Source organism: Dioscorea cayenensis, chromosome 12, assembly GCF_009730915.1.
Source record: "Dioscorea cayenensis subsp. rotundata cultivar TDr96_F1 chromosome 12, TDr96_F1_v2_PseudoChromosome.rev07_lg8_w22 25.fasta, whole genome shotgun sequence".
Classification (NCBI taxonomy): domain Eukaryota; kingdom Viridiplantae; phylum Streptophyta; class Magnoliopsida; order Dioscoreales; family Dioscoreaceae; genus Dioscorea; species Dioscorea cayenensis.
The window spans coordinates 21,874,948-21,894,604 of NC_052482.1; the positions used below are offsets into that span (position 1 = coordinate 21,874,948).

General features: G+C 32.0%; 1 protein-coding gene across 1 annotated transcript; it reads left to right on the top strand.

Moving 5' to 3' along the window:
• The first annotated feature begins 11,057 nt into the window (after positions 1-11,057).
• LOC120273333 ((+)-neomenthol dehydrogenase-like) lies at positions 11,058-13,273 on the top strand. The gene is given in 6 exon segments (XM_039279953.1): positions 11,058-11,109; positions 11,185-11,419; positions 11,524-11,601; positions 12,074-12,259; positions 12,888-13,116; positions 13,119-13,273. Coding segments are annotated over 6 exon segments (909 nt in total). The 5' UTR covers positions 11,058-11,083.
• The last annotated feature ends 6,384 nt before the right edge of the window (positions 13,274-19,657 follow it).

Below are 19,657 nucleotides of genomic sequence, written 5' to 3' on the forward strand. Positions count from 1 at the left end.
GATAAAAGGTATTGTCTCACTTAAAGAAGTATATAACCAAGAAGAAATTATCAAGATCAGTTTAAATGGCCACTATTTATATTGATTGAACAAAACATGAACTTTTGGGGTTAGCATATGGCCAGTTTAACCTTTTAATTTAGGTAATTTAGCAAAATCACATGAACCATAAGACAACAGCATTTACTACTAGATTTATCTCTGCCTAGTTATAAAATGAAATGAATAGCAAGAGACAAAGAATAAACAAAACAAAAAGTAATGAAAGTTCCATTGAAAGATAGACAACTGATGTACCTAGCAACAAGAAAAGTGGTTAACCACATGAGTTTATGGTACACAAATTTATGCAAACAAATCTAAAATTAAAGTTTTGAGTTTGAAGCACAAATTGTTGCTAAGGGCCTAAATAAAAATTTAACTTGTACTGATCCATAAAGCCGATTGGTCATCGTGGAGCTGGCTCACGATTTTGTTCTTTAGAACCATAAAAGGATTCAAAGTCGGTAAAAGTGCGTTTAACTAATTGCCGATATGAATCAAGTAAGAAACAACTTTCTTCTTCCGTGAAAAATAAATGTAAACAAAGGGAAATAAAGTTATCAAACTTGTGCATTATTGCAAAATAACTCTTTCTATATTTCCACAACATATATTTTAGAAGATAATTCATACATCTGGCCTACAAGGTCGAATCAGAATGAATAAACAAAAAGTGGAGGACTGACAATGATTGAAGATATGGCAATGGATGAAGACTCTAGCAGTATAGAAATTATACAAAATCAATGAAAAGCAGGTCTAGAGTAAAAATCATGACAGAGAAGTATGTTAATCCACACCAGAAGAAACAAATCAGAATAAAAGATCAAAGATACCGTTTCACAAGAAGAATGAAAAAGGGTGGAACAAGAAAACCACAACACCAAATTTCGTATAGACTTCGAGAGTCGCTGGCCCCTCAGATCAAACCCTAAACCTCTTATCGTGGTCAAGAGCGCCGGCGCTAAGCCGCCATCAACCGGCGACATAAATTGCCGGAGGTGGAGGGTGCTTTGATGTTCCACCTCGCAACGGGCCTGCGCTTGTGGGCGCTGGCAATGGGCAACGCAACAAGCGAAGCCTGGATCCCGCCACCCGCCCCGCAGAAGAAAGGTTAGCGTTCAAAAGTGGCGAGAGGGCGCAAGGGGGTCACATCATTAATAAATGAGATATTCCGGCCCATCTGAATATTTTTTTTTATGAAGTGTAATCCCCACATTTTGCCATATTTTTAAATTTGAGTACCCAAATGTCATTATGGTATAAACTGGCTAAAATATTTTTTTCTCAAGCGAGTAATGTACCATTTATACATAGAAACCCACAATCAAATAGCCCTAGTGTTTTTTTATATTGTAGATTTTGGGGGTGAAAGCATAATATATTTAGAGAAATATCATAATTGTTATTTATATTTATTATAAAAATTTCTTTCCTTTCCATATAGCTGTGAGGTGATATATCATTAAATCTAGCTTGAACATTTTTGCCAATAAAACTGGACCTTTAAACTAGTCACTTCGTTTTTTGAATATAACATGTATTATTACTGAAAAAGGTAGTATTATTTTTAAATCTTAGTACTATTAAGTTTGAAAAAATATACTAACAATTATTGTTATTCACATTGAACAGGCCTGCCAAACGACTCATTCTAGTCACGTACCCCACGTGCCTGATGTCAAACGGCCTCCCGAGTTCGATCCCCATCTCACGGAAGCTGAGGCATCTGCTCAGCTACCCCATCGCTGTCATCTGCCTGCCCACATCTGGCTTCTCCTCAAAAAAAAAAAAAAAAAAATATTGAACAGGTTTAGAAAGGATTGGGAATTTAATATATATATATATATATATATACTTTTCATTAAAAAAGGGAATTTCATATGGTAAATAATATAATCCTACTAGCACCAGCGTATGACAAGTGGTTATCACTGTATTTTTTTTTTTTCTAGAAAATTATAAACGAAATCATAAAAGAGAAAGTTGTTGATTATGCGAAATATTGAGCAAGAGAAAATGCTTTATGTTAACAGATTTTACTTTACTCATTCCAATGGAATTGTAGCTGGGAAATGCTTGAATTTATATTTAAATAAATTGAGTATTTTGAAGTAAAACATAAACTTTCTCCATAGTTTGAATATATATTGATAATTCCTCGCTGAATTTTAGGGTCCCAGAAGAAAGCCCATCAGTTTCAACATTTTAATATATGCATAAAGGGCGAAGGGCGAAGCAAAAGCATTAACTGAACATAAGAAATAATAAGCAAAATTTAAAAAATATATCTAATAACAAAATTATGCATGATTAAAACTTAAATTATTTTAAAGAAAAATTATGTCTAAATCAGTATCAACCTTAAATCCAATAGATTATATTAAATTAAAAAAATTTATAAAACAAAAAACATGAATATAAAAGAATCTAATAATTAACCTTATTTAAATATATATAAATATGAATAACTTAGTGGCTTAATAAACACATCAATGAGAGTAGTCATTTTATTGATTTACAATTTGGTTTATTTATATGCACAAGGAAACCAATATGAACTATATATAAAAATGTGAAAAAATAAAATGATTGATGGAGATAGTACTTTTGAATATGAACTAAAACCTTGAGAAAATATGATGTTTCTGAATTTTCTATTTAAGACTTTATGGTTATAAATTCATCAAATACATTATATTAACTTTAAGAACTAAACAAACTTTTGTTTAGTAATGATGCTTGATCAAATGTTTTAAACCTACACTTTGATTCTTAAAGTATAGTATAAAACCCATGGAAAACACCTAAAGAAATATAAATATGTGTCGAACTTGCACCACATCAAATTGAAGTTAACTTGTGGTTTAATCTGGAAGAAAACTCCAAAACTATAATCTAATCATGCAAGATGATGATGATGATGACATGATGATTATTATTATTAGGTCTATTATTATATTATTATTATTGTCATTATTATTATTATTATTATTATAGCAAAAGAGAAAACAAAGGAATTTCTTCTCATGATTAATGACAAAACAAAGTTCCATGATCAGTTGATCACTTGGTTCAAAGGAACCTTTTCTGTCCTTGCTTTAGAAAATACTCTCATTAAACTAATTTAGGACCAAGAATATACTTTTGAGCAATCAAATGGTTCACTGATAATCTGATACTAAAATGCTTTAGTAGATCAAAGGAGACAGAAGGAACTCAGAATCAATTGGTAGATGGGAATCTTGTCTTATAAAAATTCTGAATAATATCATATTGTAGTAAAAAGCCATAACGCTTATGATGTATTAATTGATAGGTATATATATTCTAAATTAATCTTTATGCAGGAGACTCCTGAAGATCATAAGAATAATAATAAATAGTAATGTTTTTATTATTAATAAATATTTTCTTAAAATATGATTCTGATCAAGATTTCAAAAATTTTACCCAAAACAGTTTATTTTATTACACAAGCCTATAAAAATAAAAAGTGATTTTTATAAATATAATTTTAAAATGTTTTTAGAAAATGAATTTATAATTTTCATATACACTAACCATATATTTTGATGAGAATATTATCTGATACCACAGGAACGCCCCGATTTATAGAGAGATGTTGATAGAGAGATATAGGAAGAATAGTTTATACTATAGGTCCAGGGAAATTGATTTGAACGACTGTAATTGATTCAAACGTTACGCTTCACGATCAATGGTCAGATATATCGTAGAGATCCCTTTTTATTGCGTTATCTATTTATAAGTACAATATCACTATCAATATCTCACCGTGAAAATTCAAATGACAGTGTTAAGTACGCTGATTGTACGTATCTAAGACGCGAACCTCTTTAAGATTATATAACTTAAGTTAGAGTTTGAAGTGGTTTACTCTTTCCTTTTGTCCATCGTGCTGGTCATACAACAAAAATATATATAGAAGGATAAACTAACTTAAATCAATATATATATATATATATATGTTTAATTATGTTGTTTAAATTTTTATCTTCTCCATACCAAAAACAATTGAATATATAATTGTTGATATGGTATTAATCAATTACCAGCGAAAAACCCATGCTAACACTAGGGGTTCAATATATTAGGATTGCGAGACAGAGAAAAATTGGATCAAAAAGACATCAATACATATTATTTTTGAATTATTTTTAAGTATGAGACGATATTCTCAAATTTTAAAGGTTTTAAAAATATATTACTGGAATGATGTTATTTTCAATCGAATAATGAAAAAGATTTCTGCCTTGACGCCTTTTCAGATTAGGGATTTGGGACTCTTTGCAAACTCTATCTTCATTCATAGGCAGTGTGAAAGCACTTTTTGATATTTTCTAGAGGTCAAAAAGTAAATTAAATTACATATAATATATATGTATATATATATATATATCTTTCATGAAACCGTCACAAACTGGTTAAAAAATAGAAACATGAACGATGACAATAGATACTAATAATAAACTTCTTAGAAGAAATGGCCGATTTTTGGAAATCTAATAAATAGTGTATGAAAAAAATATATGTGAGGGTTTATGTGAAGTAAATATATGTTTTAGACGAATTTTGGCAATAATACAAAAGAATTGGACTATGGCACGCAAATGTGATGGAATGGAGACTACCTTCTTTATGTCAAAGGGCAGTTCGATTTAATTTTGATAGTAGGTTATATTGATGCTTGCTCCCAGCAAGAATTACGTCCACTTTGTCAGCCGTGAGGTTCTCCAAAATAAAGAATAGATATTTATCTAAGGCACACTCGTCCTCTTCTCACCAGAAAGTTCATATACAATCATGTTTGAAACCCAATAGTTTAGTCTAAAGCTTCTCAAGCTTTTAATTTCAAAAATCAAATCCTAAGCTTCCATGTTTATTATAATCTAGATCTACGATCTAATTTTCCGTCAAAAATACCATCACTCGAGGGCAGGGGAAAAATCTAGTTATTTACAACATATATATACATCATATATTGACATCAAGACCACAAAAACGATGGGAGTAAGATCTGGTAGTAATGGCTTAAAAACATCAACTCATTCATAGCTAAGAACGCAACTCTAACACCACAATGAACTACTGAACTTCATGCTTGAAACCATGAACACCATGACCACCACTTGTGTAACTCAGCTAATTATCTCCTAAATTAATTTCGCTAAACTCTCTCTCTCCTTCTTATGTTTTCAAACCTGATAGAATGATATATAGATAAGGAAAAGAGATCCTTGTCAATAGGTAACAAAACATGATTTGTTTTTGGTTAGTTAGGACATAGTCTATGTTTCTTTGCTTGTTGTTGATTTTTTCATGGCCTATATGTTAGGATCCATTCACCATTTACATGCCACCCATGTGTGTCTCATGTTCCTTGTCTTCCCATTGCTAAATTTTTTTTTTCTTGTTTCTGTTTTTATTTTTCTTGTTTTGTTTTCAAACTTGCTAGACTCATGTGCAGATAAGAAAGAGAGATCCTTGTGTCAAGGTCAAACAAACCCACACATTAACCAATATAATATATATAAAAATATAGACCATTGGTTATCCATGATGCAGTAATGATTTTAATTATACAAATAAACAAAGAAGGATCAATTATATATATATATATATATATATATATATATATAATTTTATAGTTTTAGTTCAGTTCGGTTCACATCAGGAAATATTTGAATGGAATAAATATTTTTTTAGCATAGAATAGTATATTTTCTAATTTTCCTTTTAAAAAAATTCACATGTTTTTTTCCTCACAAATTTAGTGTAAAAGGAACTCGAAATAAAAGAAAAAGCCTCTATCAAGATTTCATAGGCTGCCACTTTGTGTGTCCCCTCTGCTCCTTGTCTTTCCATTCCTAACACTTCTTACCTTTTTGTTTTTATTTTTATTGTTCTTTTTTGTAGATTTAATAGAATATTTAGCAAATAAAAAAGAGGGGTCCTCGTCTCCAAGACAAATTCTAGAGAGATCCTTGTCAATAGGCAATAAAAACATGATTTGTTCGATTAGTTAGGACATAGCCCTATATTTCTTTTGACTACAATGTATAGTTGTTGTCCCTAAGCTATATGTTAGGATCCCTACATCATTCTACACGCCACCCTTTGTGTGTCTCATGTTCCTTGTCTTTCCATTATTACCAATGTTTTTTCCTTGTTTTGTTTCTAAAACCCGATAAACTCATATGCGATAAGAAAGAGAGGTCCTTTTCTCAAAGTCAAATAAATCCACACATTAACCGATATAATATATATAAATATATATACTATTGCTTATCCATGCTGCAATAGTGATTCTAAATATATATAAATAAACAAAGAGAGATTGAGTGTATATATATTAAATGTTTGTAGTTTTAGTTCCATTATGTTCACTTTAAAAAATATTTGAATATATTAAATGTTTATAGTTTTAGTTCCATTATGTTCACATCAAAAAATATTTGAATTGAATAAATATTTTTTTTTAGCGCAGAAGAATATTTTTCCTAATTTTCATTAAACAAAATTCCCATGATTTCATCACAAATATAGTGTTTTTTTTAAAAAGAAAGAAATAAAAGCCCCATCAAGATTTCATAGGCTATACTTATATGTCTCATGTTCCTTGTATAGGCTATGTCCTAACACTTCTTACTCTTTTTGCTTTTATCTTCCTTGTTCTTTTTTGTAGATTTAATAGAATGACTTGCATATAAAAAAGATGGGTCTTTGTCTTCATAACAAACTTGAGAGAGGTTCTTTGTCAATAGACAATGAAACATGATTTGTCTTTAGTTAGTTAGGGCATAGCATATTTTTCTTTGTCTACAATATATAGTTGTTGATTTTTCGCTAACCTATATGTAGGGAGTCCCTCGCACCATTCACATGGCACTTAGCGTGTCTCTTGTTCCTTGTCTTTCCATTCACACACTATGTTTTTCCCATCAAATAAAGCCCCTTGTTCTCCAAAGAATAAAAATCTATTTTTTTCTATCAAACAAAATAATTCTGAGATAAAATTAATCTTTTAAACTATAACTTGATTTAAAAATGTCAATGTCAAGATCAAATCTTCAAGAGATGACTTCTGTCATTTCTAGTAAGCATAAAAATAAAAACCTAATATTGAAGATTGAAAGAGAAAATTTCAAGAGCCCTCTAATCAAACAAACTAAATCTTATGCCAATCTCCTACTTAACTCTTCCTCGAAATGAAAACACCAAACCATACTCAAAATCATCAAACCCAACTTTTAAAGAAAAATAAATACTTAATTCAAATTAAAAATAAACCTACCTTCTTCTCCTCGACAGCAGGAGCAGCTGCAAGGGATGCTACGGCACCGACGGCAGTTGACGCAGTGGGCATCATCACATCTAGAGAAATAAATAAATAAATAAAAAACAATGTCAAAACCAACATGTTATAAATTTTTTTACTACGGTGAAAACATAAGAAAAAAGAACTGAGTTCTCTCACCATATGCAGATCTAACATTGGCGATGAGATCGACAATGAACCCTTTTTGCAACAAGAGCAGCTTAACCTATCTTTAATATAAAAAATAAAAAAAAAACTACAAAAGACTTTCTACCCAGATGAATAAATCTCTGTTCTATCCTCATTTAAATTCAAAAAATATAAAAGGAAAATAAACTTTTGAAACCATCCAAAATCTACTCAATCATGCACCAATTTGATTATTATCTTATCTCCCACACCAACACCAATACTATCTCCTCGTTTAAATTTAGAAAAAAAAAAATATAAAAAGATGATCAATTAACATCATTCAATTATAAAAAAATAGAAAAAAGAAAAAACCACACAAAATCTAAAAATATAATCAAAAGCAAGAAACTGAATATACACAAATGACTTACATTAAGACAGAGCTCTTGGAAGAAGCCATGGCAAGCTTGCATGACCAATTTGAGAAAGTAGCAACGAGGATAACCGGATTGGAAGAGACTAAAGAGCCAATAACAGTACCGCCGATGAGTTGGTTGTGGGGTAGGTGAAGTAGACAATGAGAGGCGGAGCAGGATAGGGGAAGATGAGCCAAAGAGGTAGAGGAGTCAGAAGTGGCCATGGAGGAGGAGACGGAAGAAGGTGAAAGGAAGGAGGAGAGTAGAGGATGAGATGGAGCCGATGGCGGAGAGGATGAGAAGAGGGAGGTGGTGGTAGCGCTAGAAGAAGGAGAAAGAGAGAGGGATGTTAGTGCAGGAAGGGAGATGGAGGAGGTGGGTGGAGAGAGGAATGGGATTTGTAGGAGAGGAGGAAAGAGGCTTTAGGTTTGGATTTGGAGCTGGATGGACAGGGAAAAGGACGATAAGAGGGAGGATTGGGTGGGTGGTATTAATTGATGCTCGCTCTTTCAAGTCATGAGCATTAAAAATGTAACTAATTACAAATCGCCAAATGACCCCTTAAAATGAGAGTTCATAAAGTAAATTTTTTTTATGTTTTCAAACTTGATAGACTCATGTGCAGATAAGGAAAAGATGTCATTATCTCAAGGTCAAACAAAACCACACATTAACCAATATAATATATGCATACAAGAAAAAAGGTCCTTGTCAATGGATAACAAAACATTATTTATCTTTGATTAGTCAGGACATAGTGTTTAAAAATCATGGAAGACTGAAAGTGACATTGTTGTTAAGAGCATGATTAAAGAATGGAAGCGGCATTTACAGTGAATGGGTCATGGTGTTGAAAACCATGTGATTAAAGGACATGAACAAACACTTAATCAAAACTAGACAAATGTCACTCAAACGAAAGGTTTGAAAAAGAGAGATATTTGGGGGATAAAATTAAGAGTAAGTATATGTGTAGCATTATGTATCACTGACATGACACATGACATTGAGTTATATTAAATGATAGAAATAAAAAATAAAATATATTTTTTAAAAAATAATATATATATATAGAGAGAGAGAGAGATAATTATGTGCCATTTAACTTAATCAAATGTACTTTATGTGCAAAGCATCAATCTCTAGATGATCACCATTTAATATTTAAGAATCTTTTTTATTTTTAATTTTCTCTCAATTTGTTTTGGGATTTTTACATAGCACTCCCTAAAACATGAGGAGATTGCTTACCAATTATCACTTTTGTAATTTTATTTTATCAGCCTAAATTTTGAAGTTTTAATTTCAGTATAAAAAAACTTCTTTTTTATCTTTTTCTTTATTATTTTGTTAATGAGAAATAGCATAGATAAAAAAGATTATAATCATTCTTTACTAACTGTAAAAAAAAAATTCATCAATTTTCATTTAAAGCAATTACACCTTTTAAAAAAACCATGATTTATCCATTAAAATCAATTATGCATAATATTTAGTGATATGGATTATATTCAAGACTTTATACAAGTTAAAACATAACAAAAAAATATTTTTTATGAGCTATTTCAGGAAAATTATTATAAACATTTTCTCCATTTTAATACCAATAAACTCTCAAATTTTACCAAATTTATCTTAAATCCAAAATAATATTTATTTAATTATTTTTTATAAAAAATTAGATACTTACCTTTTCTTGCCCTTTATCCTTTCTCATTCAAGATTTGCCAATTACAGCCAGCTTGAAAATATGATTTATCATTGTATCTATATCTTTGTAGTTGTGAAATGTTGTGTGAAAATGTACAAGAAAAACAAATCCTTTATTGGTGCAATAAATATAAATAAATATATATATATATATATATATATATACATATATATATTTAAGGATCAAAATCTATGAAAATTTTTAAATCTCAAATCTAATGGCATCCACAGTAGTTGTTAGATTACTATCTATGATCCATTTATAAACAATATTAAATAATGCCAAACAATGTTAAATAGTTATATACAGTAATTAAAAATAATAAATCTTTATAGTATCTATATAAACAATAATCATTGGATCAACATCCAATGGTAACAAACATCTCTAATGAATAATAATCTTTGTAGACTTAAACCCTATATATATATATATATATATATATAAGCCTCAATATTCTAATGATGTACTTAGATATGCAATCTAAGCATGATGATTGGTAGCTCTTTAATTATCAATCAATGGTCATGATCATTCACATTAATAGTTTTCATATGCTTATAGTAGCTAAATGAAAAAAATGAGATGAACAACATTTTGATATGAACCATGGATCATTATCGTAATAATAATGATTGAATCAATCTCAACTGTCAAAATTGATTTCCGCTAGACCTAGAGTGGGGACAACCAAAGCTTATATTACACTCAAGGAATAACATAACAACCTCATGAGAGAGAATACAATGCTATGCAACTGTTGCTATTACTGTTCATTGCATTCTTTCTTCTTGTTTCTTTCCTCACATTTCTCTCTGGGGACGTGACGTTGCTGTGAACGTCCCCAATTACTTTTCTTCGATATAAATAAATATATATATATATATATATATATATATATATATATATATAGGCTAAATGTCATCTGCGGATGTTCGTAGAGTCATCCGCATGAGATGATGCTGACTTTTTATAGGGTTGGATGATCGCGATCGATTCGGGCCATCGCTACTGAAATTGATCGGACGGCTCGGATCAAGACACTCGCATCCCTCTTTATCCATGCTTTATGAATAGTGCACAATATTATCGCATGTATCATCATGCAGCGCCGGATTGAACCAACGGTTTCATATCAACGCTCACTGACACGCTTTACGCCGAGCGATGAGGACGATCCTCATATATATATATATATATATATATATATATTAAAGCTCAGGTTTTCAAACTTTTTGGAGAACTACTGCACAAGCCCAGGCTAAAAACAAAGTCCCTCACAGTCCATTTTACAGCATTTCTCAATAAAAAAAAAGATTAAAATAATCTAAAAAAACTAATTGAAATAGACTTAATGTATGAAGAAAAGACTTGAGAACAAGATCCAATTCCATCACTCCCATCTCTTCTTCTCCAAATCACCATCATATTCATACCACCATGAATTCAAGCTCTACTCTGCAACTGCAAGCATCTCTCTCTCACTCTCTCCCTCTCACTCTCTCTCGCGTGCGCACTACTAAAGGTGTTCCTTTGTGTAGGATCGCGGTGGTGACCGGAGCGAACAAAGGAATAGGTTTAGAGACAGTGCGGCAGCTCGCAACCCAAGGCGTCACTGTCATCCTCACGGCCAGAGATCCCAAACTTGGCAACGATGCTGTCAGCTCTCTTCAGCTAAGCAATGTCCTCTTCCACCCGCTTGATGTCAGGGATGATCACAGCGTCGCCGGCCTCGCCGACTTCATCGGAGCAGAGTTTGGGAAACTTGATATCTTGGTCAGTTGCTTGCTTAGATCTCTGAGCTCTCTGGTTCTTTTGTTTGGGTTTTTTTTTTTTTTTCTTTGAGACATTTCGTTGCACACTTCACTTTGTGCGCGTAGGTGAATAACGCTGGTGTTTCTGGTCTTATTGTGGACGTGGAGGGATTGAAAGCTCTAAATATTGATCCGGAGTCTTGGGTAAGTAATTTTAATTAAAAATATTCCAAATTTTTTTTAAAAATTTTTTTTTTTTATGAGATTTGGTTGCTTTTGGAGTTAAATTTCTAATGAAACTTTGATATTTTACTTGGTCATATATACCTTTGTTAATAATAATTATTTATTTATTTTATTTACTTTTTTCTATGAGATTTGGTTGCATCTGTGCAGTGCAGCTAGTTTAGAAAAATTAAACTAGTAAATTCATTTTATTCAAAATTTTTAATAAATATATTTTATTTAAGGGGTAGAAATGAATAATATAATATGCCTTTAAAAAATCTACAATTTTTTATTAATCCAAAATAAATTAAAAAAAAAATATGAAAATAACGATTTTATCGTTTTTACTATCTTCTTTCCTTTAATTTTGAGTAAGGAAATGAATAAATAAAGAAGGAAAAAAAACATTTATTTTTTGTTGATGTAATTTTTGTTTTTCCTTGTGGAGTTATCTGGAAAGGCAACGAATGCAGTGATGGATACAGTGATCAAGCAAAACCATGAGAATGCTGTGGCATGCTTGGACACAAATTACTATGGTTGCAAGAGAGTCACACAAGCACTGCTCCCTTTCTTGAAGCTCTCATCCTCTGCTTCAATTGTTAATGTCTCCTCTCTCAGATCAGAACTCAAGGTGAGTTCATATTAATTATTTTTATATCAAGAAATTATTATTATATATATATATATTGATTAAAATAAATTATACTTTGTTTAAATCTGGATCTAGGTGAAATTATTATATTACAACTAACATTAAAAAAAGAATCTAAAGCTGGCATGAGATATGGATCCAATCAAACATAGTTTTTTATTATTATTATTATTATTATTTTTGAATTTGTTTACTAAATTTTAATTTGATTAATACCACTTACAATCAATATTCTTTAAACTCAAAATTATATTTTCCAAGATAATAGTGAATTTGATTTATATTAACATTTATTACCAAAATAATGTTTCTTTATATGATTAAATATTGTTTATATATATATATATATATATTGTGGAAGAAACTCACCTTTTTCAATAAATAAAACTATATATACATATGAATTGTTTGTTAGCTTCCAATGAAAAGACTCTTTCCTCCACCTTATTTTCCATCAACCCAATTTTGAAACCCTTAATGCACCAAAATTGAACATCTTTTTATAAAATTTGATTGTTAATGAAAATGCCACTTAATTACCACTGCACTAAAAATAGCCAAATATAAACTTCTAAAAATGTCTTATTTGAGTTCACTTGATATTCAGAGGCTTCCTAATGAGAAGACCATAGGAGAATTAGCAGACATAGACAATTTGAGTGAAGAGGTGATTGAGAATGTGCTTGACAGGTTCCTGGAAGACTTAGAGAAAGGGAATATGGAATCTGGAGGTTGGCCATTGATGTTACCATCATACAGCATGTCCAAAGTTGCATTGAATGCATACACAAGGGTTCTGGCCAAGAAGCACTGAATGCGCATTAACTCGTGTTCATCCTCGGGTATGTAAATACCGACATCAATTGGCATACCGGAGTGTTGAAGGTCGAAGATGGAGCTAAAGGCCCGGTGATGCTTGCTTTGCTCCCGCCCGATGGACCTTCGGGTTGCTACTTTGATCAGATTACCGTGGTCGAAGTTTTGAAGATGTGACTCTTAAAACATTTCTGTTGTTGTTGCGATGAGCTTTTCTTTTTACAGGCAATAAAAGATAAACCAAGTTCGAAAATTATAATGTGTAGAGAAGGATTTGCTTATAATGAATATGACTTGATGAACTAAATAATCATTTGCCTTGACATGCCCTAAATAAGAGAGGTGAATGCTGAAAGCAATCAATTAAATATATTTCGATTTAGTTGATGAAATTCAAACTCAATTCTCTTGTGAAAAAAAAATAAAAAAAATGTCATGCAAGCAAGGCTCAACCAACTTTTTTCCTAACATCAAAAGATAACCCTCAAATTAGAAAGAAATTTACCATGTTGGCTTTATTCTCCAATCGTCAAACCACATCCAAATTTTCACTGCTAGCAGAGCTATTCTCCTTAATAGTACTATTTTTGTTATCCCTAACTATCTTCTTTCGATCCTCCATCTCCCTGCATCCACTCTTGATTCTATCTCCAAGTTAGCCCGTAATTTTCCGTGGGGGAAAACTAGCAATTGTAGTGGCTTCCATTCAAATGGATGGGCAATTACTACACTTAGAAAAGCTGAAGAGGGGTGGGGGTATCGGGGGGTATCCAAGACCTCAGGTTGACGAAACATTCTCTAATGGCTAAAAATATTTTCTTTGTGCTTAATTCTAATTGTAAGATTTAGGTTGATATTTTTAAAACAAAATACAGAGATTGGCACCCCTTGAGTGTTAAAAATCATCCAAATTCCTCTTGGTTTTTCAAATCCATTTCAAATTCTACTAATTTTCTTAAAGCAAATTTTAGAATTTTATCTTGCAATCCTAGGAATCTCAATCTTTGGATGAAACCTTACTTTATGGATCTCCTGATTATGCTCAAATCTACTTTCCTAAACATGGATTTACCTTTGAATGGTTTTCTTTTCACTGAGATATGTCATCAAAACTCTCTGAATCTTAATGCTATTGAAAATCTATTTGGTGCTAATCTTGACTAGAAGTGGATTAGAAAAATTAAAATTGACTCTTCCTCAGATAATTACTGGATTTGGGGTCCTAGTAATCATTGTGCAACCATTGCTTCTTCGGTCGATACTAGCCTCACTTCTGATGTCTCTTCCTAAGATCTTTGGAAATGATGGGATTGTATTTGGAAACCTCCGTTATGCCACGTATTAAAACCTTTGTCCGGAAACTTGCTCATAGGAAACTTGTCACTAGAGCTTACCTTTACCACTCCAATATCGCTCCTCATACTCTTTTGTCCCTTCTATTCTCTTTTTCCAAGAGACCGCCGATCACCTAATTTGGAATTTCTCTAAGGTTGCTCATCAATGGCACTTGCTCCTTCCTAATCTGGGTCTTAATCCTGCAGTTTTAAGCTCTTTTCAAAATGTTTCTTGGCTTACTTCTTCCTTCAAAGTCAAGGTTGGTGACTCTTGGGTGAAAGCCATAGTTGCTACCCTGGCATGGTTAATTTGAAAGGAAAGATGCAATTGACATTTAAATCAAGACGGCCCTAACTTCAACTCTTTATTACCCTACACTTTTGAATACTTGTGCTAACTTTTTCAAGGCCTCTAGATTTAATTACGTGGAGTACTCTAACCTCATGGCACAATCAAATTTCAATTTTGGCCCACACGGATGCCTCTTGGAACATTGTCTCCAAGTTGGTCGGCCTTGGTTTTTGTTATCTTAGCTAACCCCGGAAATATCCCTCATTGCAGTCTCTAATTGCTCTCCTCAAGGATAGCCCCATTTAAGTGGAATTTGCAGCCATTGACTTAGCTCTCAAGGAATGCATCTCCCACAACTGACAACCATTCAAGGTCTTCATGATCGCCTCAGGCGTGCGACCTTTTGAAAGACTATAATCCGACAATCGCTATGCCTCAACGATGACATCAAAACTCTTCAGTAGATTTTGAATCATTTCCCCAACCTTTCTATGGCTACTATTCCTAGAGAGGACAACTCCATTGATGATTCTTTAACAGATCATGGTAGCCTACACCCTAATCCGTCTCGTTTCTTCCTTGGATTGGACCCACCAAGATGGCTTGAAGACCTCTCGCTCTAGAGGAATTTCTACTTTTGACTCTTTTTCTTTCTTTGAACTCCGTGTCTTTTTGTTAAAAACCACATTCAAATTTGCCAAAACCATCCGTAGATTAGAGTAAGGTTCTAAGCATGTTTGGTTTTTCTTAATAAAGGTCAAACCACTATTTTCAAAATTTCTTGCTATTTCCATTAAAAAGGCTTGATAAAAAGGAAAGCTATGACGTATGATAAATGTTTATGGTTATATCAAGACTAAGAAGAAAAATTTAAATAATTATTTCTAGCCTCACCTCGTAGCAGATAGAATAAAATTGAGCCCCATATTTAGTCGCTCCTCAAGAAATATCGCGAACACAAACTCTGGGAGTCCAATCCTCCCCTTATGCAACTCATGCAATGAATTTTATTCAAATAGACAACATCAACACATTTAAAAATATTTAAAAAACACCGAAGAAATGTTGTCATTTTTAACATTCTTCCACGACCAAGTTAGATCTAATGTAATAATAGTATGAAACTTCCAATATATGCAACTTTGAACCCTCATATGCCACAAGAGAGGCATAACATTTCCAACTAGGATAATTCTACATGAACTCAAAAAAATGATTAACTTCACGCATATCTACTTTATGATTATTGTTAGGAATGAGAATGGTAACACATCATTCACCAAGGGATAAAGAACAATAAATCAGAACCTTAAGCAGGACAATAGAAAATCACTCAAAAGTCTAATTGAGATTTAGTGATGCATGCATATCCAGAAGTATACGATTTTTATATAGACACATACCATTGGCTAATTTATAGTGGCCAGATACACCTTAGTATAAGAAAGAAGGAAATAACCTTACGAATGATGTAATCATAGCTGTAGCATTTTAGGGGGCGGAATTTTACCTTGAATTGTTGAATTAATTCAAGAGGATTAATCTTGCGCTTGCTCTACTAGTCCTTGGCCTTTATCCTTTTCTTTTGTTCTTTTTAGTATCGCTCTTTCTTCAACTTTCTCTTGGTTGTGGGCAACTACAAGAGAGATGCTTACTTGGAGTCATACTACAAATCCCAAGCTCAAAGAGATGGTGTCTCTTGGAGAAGAAACAAAATGAGGGAAAGGTTAGATGGTACTTGGGAGAAGACTTAGTTATTTTTTCTCATAAGATGAAGCCAACCTCTCATTTCCTTTTTCAACAATTCATGTAGTTGAGGAATGAGAGATTCTCATTCAACAAGTGTCAAGAGAGATGACACTTGTGTTATGGACAAGCATGCATGATAACACTTGTGTGTATGCCTAGTATGGCATGATAACACTTGTCCCATGCATTGTGCCATGTGGACACAATGACAAACATGTGTCATATATGGCTGTAATAGCAAAGCTTGCAATCACATCTCTTATCATGTGATTGTACACAAAATCAGATGCAAGAGAAACCTGTAATGAAAAGAAGCAATTGAGGGAACACACACAACACAATAATATGAGTCAATATTTTTTATGATTTCATACAGCTTAGATGAAACACCTTATCTGATACCTTTTAAACATAGCTTGGAGCAACAATTCCAGTGCTAGCAACTTATATTTTTGAGCCCTACAGAAAATTAAAGAAAAATTTTTTTATTCTTCCTGTACTTTCTCAATCTATTTTTATATAAATAACTAGACTTTAGTTAAGTTTCTTATATAGCTACATAAAACTCAAAACATGTGATTGATTCAAGCATGAAATGCTTAAATATATGATTAACTACACCAAAAACTTCTTGTCCTCAGAACCTATTAAAAAGGTCTAAGTTAACAACACCGATTTCTAAACGTGTTTGAAAAACATAACATATGTGGGCTCCTTTTCTTTTCACCCACCTTTAATAAGGATCGACCGCGTTAAACATAAATGATCACAAATCAAATTTTTATTTTTATGGCTTCAAGATTATGGGTTCATGACTTCCATTAGGGCAAGCCCTTAATGTTAATTACCCTAGACATTGTCGTAGGAACCTCCGATTAAGAAATAAGTGTGAACAAAGAAACAAGTTGTGATAATCAATTTCAATTATTTCAATAAATATGAATTCATGGATTTCATTGAAAATATAAGAAATTTGAAATCATCTTGACAATCATCTTCGACTTTATGGACTTGTATCCAAACTTGTGTCTTGGGAGCGCTTTACATTTTGGATTTGATTTGCGATCTTGAGTTTGATCGAAAATTTCAAGTTATGACTTCTCATATTGATGAACCATAGACTTGATTTTTGACTTCTTCCATAAGCTTCAACTCTATGCTTGTAAAGCTTCCTTCTTGACTTATGAAACTCTTTTCGAGTCTTCGACTGGACGTCTTGAGACTACCGAGTTCAATTGTTGATTTATATAGATTTTCAAATATTGACTTGTGGAACTCTTTGGGTCTTCAACTTTTGATGCCTTGAGACCACTGAGTCCAGTTGTCAATTTATATGGATTTTCAAACATTGACTGTGTGGAACTCTTTTGGGTCTTTGACTTTGATATCTCTGAGACCACTCGAGTCCAGTCTGTCGATCTATATGGATTTTTCAAACATTGATTCTTTTCATATCTTGAATCTTGACTTGGTTACTTTTGGTTTTGATTATATATGTGTATATCATGATATGTCGCTGCATGTGTGTCATCATTACGTTTGCATGCTGTCACGCCGCTCAAACATATAAATTTTTGTCGCCGCCTCGAGATATGCACACCCTTGTCTTTCGCTTTGAGATTAACAGTGCATATTTTCTCTGCTATCCGTTTGCTTGCATAGATTTATTTATTTATCTATTTTAATCCACACTTATCATAGTGGATTCTATTTATCTATTTATTTATTTAGACGGCATGTGAGTACATAGCATGCACACTTCACATTTTTATTATTTTTATTATATCATGCGCGTATGCATTATTCTCAATTTTTATCTCATACATGTGTGCATGCATATAATTAAAAAAAATTTATGTCATGCCCATATGCATGCATGACATGCTCCTCAAACACATTTAATGCTTCTCATTTTTTTTTCATCATCATTTTTTTTTTCATTTATATATATATATATATATATATATATACTGCCATGCACATGTGCATGCATATAATAATATTTTTTAATATTTCCATGTATATCTTTTCCTGGTGGGCCCTACTCTTTTAAAATAAAATGATACTCATGAGGATTTGTTCTTTTCATATTTTTTTATTTATGTCAAGCATGTATGCATGCTTCTCATTTTTCTATATTTTTTATATGTCATATCGTAGCTTCATCGCTGCCTTGAAATAAATATTTCATCGATCGCCTTTAAAATTTATAATTTTTGTCGTTGTTTGAAACGAATAAGTCACCGTTGTCTGCGCCTTTATCAATCGCATGTTGCAGCTGTCATGCCATGACGCGATATATATCTCGTTATCGCTTTGAAATTTGTCATTGCCTTTGGGACATGAATTTTAATCATTGACTAACACATGGTGTCGCTTTGGATCAAAAGAAATGTTGTTTAAATACCAAACCTGACATATATCCATACTTATATTGTCCCCCTTATGATGGGCCATGCACTTTTGAATTTATATATATGTGTCTATTTTATACTTTCCAAATGACAACGCAAATGAAAAGTGCACGTGCATGCATGCATCTCTTAAGATTTATTCATTCTCATATTCATGGTGATCCGGGCTTTTAGATGTGTGAGCATGCATGCATACATACTACTCATTTTGAGAGCTCCATGTGTAACTCTTGTGTAATGGGACCCATTTTTTTCCTAATAAACCATGTACGTATGCATATATACCATTGCACACTTTTCAAATTATTATTATCATTTTTTTTAAATTTTCTTTTTTTTATACCATACAACATCATGTTCTTAATGAGCCACGTGAATTGAGATATATATTTTTTTTCATACTAAAAGGATGGCATATTCCAATTGGTTTCCAAGCTTAATAAAGTCAGTGACTGTCAATGAATATATTAAAATATATGTTAAAGCTTTCATTGCTCCATTTGGATTCATAGTAGCAATTGATAGACTCCAGAAATTTTAAATATGAAAATTACAACCAATCCAAAATTTACACAGAAGCCAGGTAATATGCAGCTTTTTGTACTTGACATCGGAGTGCATGCTATCTCAATTCATATATATATATATATATATTTATATATTCTCTTCTGAAATGTCTGGAACTATCCACTCATTTTATTTTATATCTTTTTAAATGGTGGACCCGCCTTTAGATTTATATATTTTATGCATGTGAGCATGTTTGTCATTT